This window comes from Limulus polyphemus, unplaced genomic scaffold (genome assembly GCF_000517525.1).
Source record: "Limulus polyphemus unplaced genomic scaffold, Limulus_polyphemus-2.1.2 Scaffold3896, whole genome shotgun sequence".
NCBI classification, from domain to species: domain Eukaryota; kingdom Metazoa; phylum Arthropoda; class Merostomata; order Xiphosura; family Limulidae; genus Limulus; species Limulus polyphemus.
The window spans coordinates 29,467-40,580 of NW_013669506.1; the positions used below are offsets into that span (position 1 = coordinate 29,467).

The window sequence follows — 11,114 nt, forward strand, 5'->3', positions numbered from 1 at the left end:
CTATACTAACTAGTAGTATAGTTATTAAATAGTAATAGTACTATACCAATAGTGTATGTATTAAATAGTATAGTACTATCCAGAACTGTGATAGTATTAAAATTGAATGTACATCCCAGACTGTGATGTATTAAAATGAATGTACATCCCAAATGGTGATGTATTAAAATGACTGTACATCCCAAATGGTGATGTATTAAAATGACTGTACATCTCAAATGGTGATGTATTAAAATGACTGTACATCTCAAATGGTGATGTATTAAAATGACTGTACATTCCAAATGGTGATGTATTAAAATGACTGTACATCCCAAATGGTAATGTATTAAAATGACTGTACATCCCAAATGGTAATGTATTAAAATGACTGTACATTCCAAATGGTGATGTATTAAAATGACTGTACATCCCAAATGGTGATGTATTAAAATGAATGTACATCCCAAATGGTGATGTATTAAAATGACTGTACATCCCAAATGGTGATGTATTAAAATGAATGTACATCCCAAATGGTGATGTATTAAAATGACTGTACATTCCAAATGGTGATGTATTAAAATGACTGTACATTCCAAATGGTGATGTATTAAAATTATTGTACATCCCAGTGATGTACTAAAATGGTTTTATAAAGTAGACTCTTTACTTAAATTGTTTAGTTCATCACTAAGGTATTACAAACTAAACAAATATGTGACAAAGTTTTTCCAATAGAGCACGTTGATTGGTCCATTATCTCTATTTATGAACTCAGATGTTGTTAATTATGAAAATCCTTTCTATTACATTTTTCCCAATTTTTTTATTTGACTGTTAAAATATTCACATCATTCTAATTATCATTACCATTACAGTTCAAGAAATGTTCAACTACAATTATGTTACCATATTATATATGGTACTGGTGTTCTGTTAATTTTGTTTTTAATTTTATCCATGTTTTTTCTTTATGCATTATACCACAACTACAACTGATTGTATGAACACCATCTTTGTCTTCAATCTTTTGTTTGTAAGTGTTTAGGAATTTGGTTTTGATAAATGAAAACTTCTATATAACCAAATGCTTGAGCAGTTTTTCCAAAAATATAGCATGCTAATCCAGTTATTTTGAGATGATTTTGATGGAGTTAATTTAGAGTATCTAACTTGTAGATGTTTGTCATGTATTTAATGGAAAGCTCTGTCATCAATGAAAGGGTCATAACCTCTGTCCACTGTTACTGCTTTTAAGTGCATTTTTGTTTTGCTTATTATGTATCTTATCAGAACATATATTATAGCATGCCAAGCATATGTGTAAAATGTGCTTTGTTTTTGACTTAAAGGTTGATTGGAGCTATAATATGGTGGCATGCTGACATAAAAGGTTTTTTGAAATACACAGAATTTCAACTTATTACCATCAATTTTTAAGGAAAACATCTGAAAAGGTTAATTTATATTTATTGAACTCCATAGTAAATACACTTCCTTTATCATTACCATGCATATAGTTTAAAACTCCTTAAAGGTTTCATTACTGTGTTCCCACACCAGGAAGGTGTCATCTGCATATCCTGAAGCTTTTATTACTCTTAGCCACATTTCTGTAACTGTGGTGGTAATTATGATGAAAAAAATATGAAAACATCACACTTAAGATAAAGTATCTACATAATTAACAACAGATCTTTGTGAATAAGTAGAAACAAATGACCAATCAAAGCATGTCCTATTAGAAAAACTTGTCTTAAGTATCCCTTTATTCACTGTTTACCTCTTCTTATCTCCTGACCTTCTTTTAGAAATGAACTTACCATTTCAACAGATGAAGTTTAATATATGCTAACACTGTTCTCATGAACTCTGATGATGCTAAGTATGTTACCAAAACTAGAAAAACTGATACAAATATTTAGCTTTCATTGTATAAAAAATCTTGTTTTTTTACTTTTAATGTATGGTATTGTGCGAAGTACTTTGTGATCTTATAAGCTATAAAAACTGGTAACAAAATGTTCAAAGTAATGTGTGTTTTTACAAACTACAGATAAGTCACAAAATTTTTGAAGTAATGTGTTATATTACCAAACCAAATGTAAAGCTGGTATGAGTTTTAACTAGGTTAATCACAGTGAGTTTCTAGTTTTATGTACAGTAGTGTGTCTTGGAAGGCTTCAGTACTTGTGAAAGAACTTCCATTCATTTATTTACTCTAAATTTCAGAAAACTTTCTCTTTCTTTACTAATTAGTATAAAGTTTGATGATCATTATGGTTATCACAAAAAGTGGTCACATAGTTTGTTTCTTGTTTTAATATTTGGTTGTGCCTCCTCTGGTCTTGATAACTGTTTGACATCACAAGGGACTAAATGTAAACAATTGTGAGTTCATGATGCTACATGTAGATCAGGGCTTCCTACAGTTCCAAGATACTTCTTGGTTTCTTCTCTTGCACTTTTTTACTTATTAGTTTTTGATAGGGTTGAGATCTGGGCTGTTGCCTGGCCAGCATAGTGTCTTGATCTTCTTTGTTCAAAGATATTTCTTCACCTGAAGCAATGATATAAAACCTGTGGAGATCTGTGGAAGACAATTGATGATTCTACAGGCTCATTGCATTTCAGAACACAATTGTCAGCTGCTGTGGAAACTTTCTTTTTACCCTTTTCCTTCTTCCACTTCACACAGTCAGTCTATATGTATATATATCTGTACCAGGCAAGTCATAGTAGACTGGTTAAATTTAATTCTTCTAGCAGTCTGCCTTCTCTAAAATCCCTCTTTTCATAGAGAAACAATGACTGCAATGACTGTTTCCAAGGAGTAAATTTGCAACTCTTGGCCATGATAGCATCACATGCACATTGTAGCAGAAGGCTTCCAAACTGATCCTCAGTATGAACTTCTGTTTATAGCCAGAAATTGTCTGATGCAAAACCCAGACAGCTTATAAAGTTGCTGATGTAACAATTAGACATTATTGCATCTTCCAAAACAATAACACACCTGTTCACACTGTTTAGCTATCTTCACCTCACGTCTGCCTTAGAGATTTGCATGCCACTAACCTAGAGTCAACTCTCACCTAATATCATGATCTAACATGAGTTGCACTACTGCATGATGATGTAATTATGTGGCAAAGCCATCCACCAATAGGAGGGTGACACACCTCCATGCAGAACAACTCTCTTCTTCTCCTCAGCACTGTGTTGACCATATGTGTTTAAAATGTTTTAGTTTGTGCTCAATTTCATAAGATTTGCATAATTAAGGAAACTTGGATTTTTGTTTTTAAGCATTTATTCCAAAAGTTTTAATTTTTATCATGAATTCTCAAAAGACATTGGTTTATATTTAGTTTTGAGTGTTTAGTGTTGTTCACACTTAGGCCTTATTTCCTTTGTGGCTTTTGGAGGCTTGTTGACTATCAGGATCATTGCAGCCATTGTTCAAAGTGTATTGCTTCACCACATGCTTAATGGACCTCCTATTCCTGTCCTGTCAGCCATATTTCTTTCTCAACAGTTGGAAATGATCAGTTGAACTACATACTGCAACTACTTTGCCCTGGGTAGTAATTTACCTTTTGTGAGACTGCCTTAACCTTTCAATCTCTTTCTGGATTTTCTTCTCAGGTTTTTTCTGTCCTTATCCTTTGCCTATGTTCTTTATTATTATTATTACTTGTATTTTCTCACCTTATCACCCTGTGTGCAGTTGACCACAGTTGATGTGTCAGATACCTTCCTATGCATCTTTCTCGAGCTGTCCTCCCTTTCTTTATTGTATTTCCTCCTTATTTTGTATTTTCCTGTTCTTTGCTCTTCCTTTCAATTTAGCATTGGTCCCTCTTATATTAATTGGCATCATGTGGCCTTCGCTAGCTATATTCATGGCCTGGGGTTGGTGTTCCTCTTCTCAGACTATTTCCTTAAATTAGTAGCCATTCTTCCCATTTCCTTTTCACCTCCCTCTGACCCCATCTATGATCTTTTTTACCCTGTGTGCAGTTGACGACAGTTGATGTGTCAGATACCTTCCTATGCATCTTTCTCGGGCTGTCCTCCCTTTATTTATTGTATCTCCTCCTTTTTTGTATTCTCCTGTTCTTTGCTTTTCTCTTCAATCTAGCATTGGCCCATCTTATATTAATTGGCATCATGTGGGCCTTCGCTGGATATATTCATGGCCTGGGGTTGGTGTTCCTTTTCTAAGACTATTTCTTTAAATTAGTACTCATTCTCGGATGTTTCCTCTTTCCCTATCTTCATTTCTACCCATGGCTACTTGGTTGGTGGAGGTGTTCTTATCCTGTGATCTCTGTTCTTTCTTACACCCATTCAGTGTTTAGTAATTTTGGATGTTTTTTCTTCTCTTGTCTCAACTGAATTTACCTTACTTTTTTCATCTGTAAGCTGTGGCATATCTGACTACCAGCTTTTACACTTCTCATTCTAATTCTCCATGGGAGATTATTTTGCTATTAGGGACAGTATTTTCTCTAGAACTCCTCATTCCTTTGGAGAAAGTACTGATGTGTCTCCAACTATGGACCTTATTAGACCTGTGGTTTTCATTCTTCAGGTAAATTTTTCCCTTTGTGAGCATCTCCTTGGGGTATTGGTGGTTGGACCATTCACATACCACTTCCTCCAATCGCTTACTGCCCATCAAACAGGATTTCTTCCTTCTTTTATGCTTCTCTCTCTGTTAAGGTGCATTTACTCATTCCTACCCCTACTAGTAGGTCACTTTATTATCTTTCACTCAGTCTTACATGGTCAATTCTTGCACCAACTATTTTTTGGGCATTATATATACAGATTTGGGTCCATTCACATCTGTCTGACCTTCTTGCCTATTATTTGCCAAAAGTTTATATCTTGATGGCAGACCACCTCTTTTGGCCAGTCCACATTCTACACCCCAAGCATTTTATGGGATTTGCTCTTGGATACACTTACCACCCTTCATCTCCAGGTTTCCTTCCTTATGGTCCACTATTCCTCATCCTTCAGCTCTCTCTGTCAATTTTCTCAGCCTACCCTGGTCTGACCTTTTTCTTTCTTCCCCTATTGATATACTCCTTCTTGCCCTCATCTTTAGACACTACTTTTCTTCTTGAGTCCTATTGTCAACACCTCTTTGCCCAGTTCAGCCTTCTTCCACTGACATTTGAACCCCCTTCCTTCCCTCAATTTACTCTCTCTTTTACTTCACACTCACAGATCCCTTCTTCATCAAGGATAATCTTACCTCCAGTAAGCACATGGAATTTGTCCAATTTATCTCGTGTCAGGCTGAACTTTCTGGTTTTGTGTCATTTCTCTTGTCATCCGTCTTCCACCTTTCCCTGTTGGTGACTGTGGTTGGTTTTTGTCATTAATATTTCCAACACTTTCCTCCTGGAAGTCATCCTGTGACCATCTTTCTGCCTGTTTTTTTCCTTGACTACTTGTCATTGGTTTTTCAGTCTGTTCTTCTACTAATTGTCAGGAAGCCTTGTCTGTGGACTTTCTCCTTTCCCAGTACCATGATGTGTTTCTTCCCTTGTTCCATTCCTTCTTTCTCCACTGTTCTCTTCACTCTTCTGTCATGCCTGACTGAGACCTTATTGAGCATTACCTGATCTGATGCATGCCCCATTTGACACCTTGGCTTCCTGCTTTTTTTACCATTTCTTTATCCTTTCCTGTTTCATCCTTCTTCTGTTTGGGTGTCTATCATATGGTTCTTCTTGCACCTTCTTCTACTACACTTCTGTATCCCTCTACCTGGTCCAATCTTTCCTTTCTTAGTCTTTCACTGCTCAGGAGGTTGCCCATACTTCTTTCCTATCTTCCTCCCTTCTTCCTCTTGGCTATTGAATCATCTCCCATGACCTATTGGGTTGTTAGATATGCCTATTCATGAATCTCCTTTTTTCTAAAGACCTCTTTTCTTCTCCTTTTATTTGTTGTGTCCATTACCTCCTCCTGTTGGTATGTTTAACTTGAGTTGGGGATTTTGGCATACTATTTTACATTTCTTTGCATTTGATTTGTCTTGTTTTCTTCCATTTCTTCTTCTCTGGTCCTAGGATCAGCTCCTCTATGCAGGCATGTAAACTCTCTCCACACATTTGGTGTTCCTTTTCTCAGACTATTTCCTTAAATTAGTAGCCATTCTCGGATGTTTCCTCTTCCAATACCTCCATTTCTACCTATGGCTACTTGGTTGGTGGAGGTGTTCTGGCTGTTTTATCTCCTGTTGATGTTTGGCTTCCACAGGTACACATTCTTCTATCATCCCACTGTCTTTGAAAAGAATGTGTACTGTTTCCCTTTCAGGGCCCCTTATGTATTCATAGGATCTTGACAGGTGGGTGGTGGTGGTGCCTCTCAGAGTATACCTGTTTCCCAAAGTCTGCATTGAGCACCACAGAAAGCGCTCATACCATCTGCCCTGGTTCTGTATATGCCCACTGTGAGATGGGGTGTTCCGCAAGACCACTTGAGATATTCTCATGGTATAACAATATATTTACTTTTTTGGACTATCATGGATAAAGCCAGCACCATCTTTTCAAAATAGTTTTTTTTTTTCAGTCACCCATTGCACTGTCTCCATCACAAGACCTTTCCAGACTGAAGGACTGATGGGGATCCTGACATTCACACCACAAATCTCCCCCCCCCCTTCATTCATCAAGTGGAGCATGGAAGACCTCTGCCACTTATCAGTTTCTAGCTGCTTGGGTGGTGGACCATGAAAAACCTTCACCAATTGGACTTGTATACTGGGGTGGTACACAATTGAGCACCAATATAGTGGGAAGTGGGGGGGTGATACTGTCAGTGTATCACAGGTCACCCCATATATAGCTATGCATATAACACATGCCAGTTATTCCCTGCTCCTGCAGCCTTTGTCTTTTCAGGTGATTTGAGATGAGCACAAAATATGATAATGGGTCCTCCTCCTGCAAACATCATCTGTTCAGTTGAGTTGAGGCAAGCATGCACTAACCTACCGTGCCCTCTTCCTGCAGCTGGTGTCAGTCCAATAAAGTCTGATGTTAAGGTTGAGGTGGCACACAAGGTATAGTCTGTACGTGCCCCAACCACACTACACATATTAGCTCTCCGATCTCTCTGTGAAAGTACTTGGAATGCCATGTTCTTATTTCGTCCATCCCTGCAAGTTATAGGACTAATTTGTCTCTTTATTTTCCTGGATGATAAGTATACCTTGGAAGAGATTAAATGTAGTCTCCCATAGGTGTACCTGTATAAAGCCCCTGACATCAGGTATCACACTCCATGGACTTTCTGAGGGTGCTTTTTGATAGGATTTCATCTAGGTAAAACTTTGCACTATCTCCTCCACCACTTTAATGTGGGACTCTAGCTAAACTGTGTGTGGAGGTGTATCATTTCAAGTTAACATTATCCTTATCTGAAAATGTATTTCTGATAGATAACACACCTTTGCACACACACATTTGCCTCATCCTTCCCACTTCTGGTGCACCTTTTTTTTTCCATGCCTCATCAAAGAATGAAGTTCTCATGTGCAAATACATAGGAGTTTTTTTCTCATGGGTATGTGTTGCACGCCTATTGGTGGAGGGCTTTGCTCAAGAATCACATGGATAGCTGTGTTTTCTATAAACTCTACCTACATTCTAATACAATATCACATCTATAGATTACTTTGTTTTACAGAAATTATACATTACAATTGACTACATAGACACATTGATGAACAATCAAGTTTTTCTTTTTAAATTGGTATACTTCCTTGTATTCAACCTAGATTTAATTGGTATATATACATTCATATGTTGAACGTAGATTTAATTGATATGTATACATCTTATATACATTCTTATATTTAACCTAGATTTAATTGGTTTACATACATCATTGTATTCAACCTTGATTTAATTTGTATATATACATCCTTATATTCAACCTAGATTTAATTGGTATACATACATCCTTATATTCAACCTAGATTTAATTGGTATACATACATCATTGTATTCAACCTTGATTTAATTTGTATATATACATCCTTATATTCAACCTAGATTTAATTGGTATACATACATCCTTATATTCAACCTAGAATTAATTGGTATACATACATCCTTATATTCAACCTATAATTAATTGGTATACATACATCCTTATATTCAATCTAGATTTAATTGGTATACGTACATCCTTATATTTAACATATAATTAATTGGTATATGTATACATACTTCCCATCCTTTTTGATATTGGTTTAACTTTATTCAACCTAGATTTAATTGGTGTACTTCCTTATATTCAACCTAGATTTAATTGGTATACATACATACTTCCCATCCTTTCTGATATTGGTTTAACTTTATTCAACCTAGATTTAATTGGTGTACATACATACTTATATTTAACCTATAATTAATTGGTATACATACATACTTCCCATCCTTTTTGATATTGGTTTAACTTTATTCAATCTAGATTTAATTGGTATACTTTCTTGTATTCAATCTATATTTAATTGTTATACATCCTTTCTTTTTAAGTTATTTTGTGTATCCTCTTGTTTGTTAATTTCCAGTATAAATTCTTTCTGAGAAACTTCAGCGATACAAGTCCTTTCTTGATTAACCCAGTTTATTCTTCCTCAATACACAGTAATTTCACAGTGAGTTCATACCTCATCACTCTGAACTTAACTTTTATAACACACACTATATATCACAGTGATTCACACACTTCGCTTACGGTGCCTACCATTTGCTTTACTCAATTATCTATCTGCCGCTAACTTTCTTTTCCAGGCTTATATATACTAAAAAAGAGGGCATCTAGATCACACTTGAGCTGTCAGGCAAATTCACGATCCTTTGAGAAACTCTAGTGCGCATGCTCCCAGCATCGCGTGTATTACGCTGTCATAACAGTTCTTTATTAACCTTTCTAAGTTCCTTTTTCTCGTCACTTTATTTCTTCTGCTTCAGTGTTTATTTATTAATTTGTTAAATATCTTACTTAATACTCAGCTTGTTTCATAACACCTTCACTAAATTACTATATTTGCTAATCGATTAATTTATGGCCTCATTAATTGATTAAAAGAGTTCCTCAAACCATGGTTTATACAACTGGCTGGCAGCTAATTGCCTTTCTTATAGTCAGTAGTTCAACATTAATAACAGGGGTGTATAGCCTTAATAACTTTGACATAACAAAGACATGGCAAGCAAGTTTCGTAACAGGAATCAAACCTGAGGTTTCTAACTCACAAGCCCTTTCTCTAACTGTATCATCAGAGCTAAGCATACTTGAAGTAAAAACAACTTGTAAGACTAAAATTGGGTAGAGCACAGATAGCCCATTAAATAGCTTTGTGCTTAACAACAGAGAAACATAATAGCAATATTTAAATTACTTGGATAGTTTGAATAATCAAAAATGGTAAAAATTGGGAACTTAATTTCAATTAGTTGATTATTTTTTTAAAACTAGATTTAATCATCAATTTGATCAGTTCTGGGTATAGTCAAAAACAGTAATAATCAAAAACACTAATTTCAATTATATGTGTGGTGCTTTGAAATATATTTTGCTCTTTTACTAATTTCAGTTAGTTGATATTTTTGTGAGAATTTATATAATCAGTATTTTGATTAATTGATTTTGAATAATTAAAATGGTAATAGTTGGAAATGTTAATTTTGATTAATTGATTATTTTTGTGACTTAATTTTTATTAATGGATTAATTTACATGACACTAATCAATATGATTGCTGTTCATGCGTAATCAATTATATAGATTGATTGATTAATCCACCTAGCTCTAATAATCCATTGCTAAAACTTGTTAAGTAAAGCCTTCAAAAAATGAAATATGTAAAGTAAAACATTCAGAAGGTCTGATCACTGTCTATAATGCTCTTATAAAGAGATTAAAAATAATGGAAGCAAAGAAACTAATGAAGTGAAAAGTTTTTGTTTATTTTTAATTTTATCATCTCCTTTATGAAATACCTCAAACTGTAGTTATTCTATGAACATTCTAGAAGAAGATGTCTTTGGAGCATATGCAAGGATACTGTTGAAGTATTTCATATCTGAAGGAATAGTTTGTGGTCATTCTCTTTTTTTGTCAGGAGGAGATGTTTCACCAACCCAGATCTTGCAGGTATGCATATCTTTCCTGTAAACAGTGTGTTTTAGAGATCAAAACCAACATTAACTGATTTGAAAACTAACATTTACATTTTTACTATTCTATAGTAGCAATCATGCAAGGTCAGAAAATTCTTAGTGGTAGCCATGAAGGATCAGAAAAATTGAAGTGGCAGTCATTCAGTGTCAGAATATTTCAAATAGTTATAATACAGTATCAAAACTAAATTAATAAACAGAATTGATTACAAAATAAACATTAAAAATAACAAAGAAAGTATTATTTTCAACCGACCTAACAATCACTGTTTCTTGTTGTGCCTTCAAAAATGTTTCTAACATGACTAAACTTCATGCATTACCCAACAAGAAAGAATACCCACCTTTTGAATGAACTCAAATTTTCAAATTTAGAATTTTGTCAGGTTATAGAAAATATTTCAGTAAATGATTATTAAATATACTCTATATAAACATAATGAAACTTACAGGATTCCCCTTTTTTTCGTGTTGTTAAAAAATTTTAAAACAAGTTTTTACAACACAAAAACAAGATAACAAATTGACCAAATTCACCTATTCTGTTTCTCTAACGTAGAAGTTAATCAAGGTTAAAGAGATATAATTAAGGCTTGTTACTGTAGAAATAGTCACTGTAAGGTAGATATAACTCAGGCTTGTTACCATAGAAACTAGTCACTGCAAGGTAGATACTGTTACGACAGCGGAAGTAGCGCGATGCTGGGAGCATGCTGGAGTTCTAGAAAAATCAAGGAACCAGTCGACCGTCCTAGCATTTGCTAGATGCGTGCTCTTATTGTATATAAGCAGGCAGATAAAGTGACTGCAAGGATAGAATTGCAGAAAGGCAGAGATAGAGACAGATAATCGAGTCAAGCCATAAGTAAAGTGTATAAATCGTTGTGAATTATAGCGTGTGTTTAAGTT

At 34.8% G+C, this 11,114-nt stretch overlaps 1 protein-coding gene across 1 annotated transcript in view; it reads left to right on the forward strand.

Moving 5' to 3' along the window:
* The window catches only part of LOC106470238 (elongator complex protein 4-like), a 46,515-nt gene that overhangs the window by 15,172 nt on the left and 20,229 nt on the right, over nucleotides 1-11,114 (forward strand). The window contains exon 3 of the mRNA XM_013930780.2: nucleotides 10,058-10,179. Coding sequence (XP_013786234.1) covers nucleotides 10,058-10,179 — 122 coding nt within the window. The remainder of the gene's footprint in view (nucleotides 1-10,057; nucleotides 10,180-11,114) is intronic.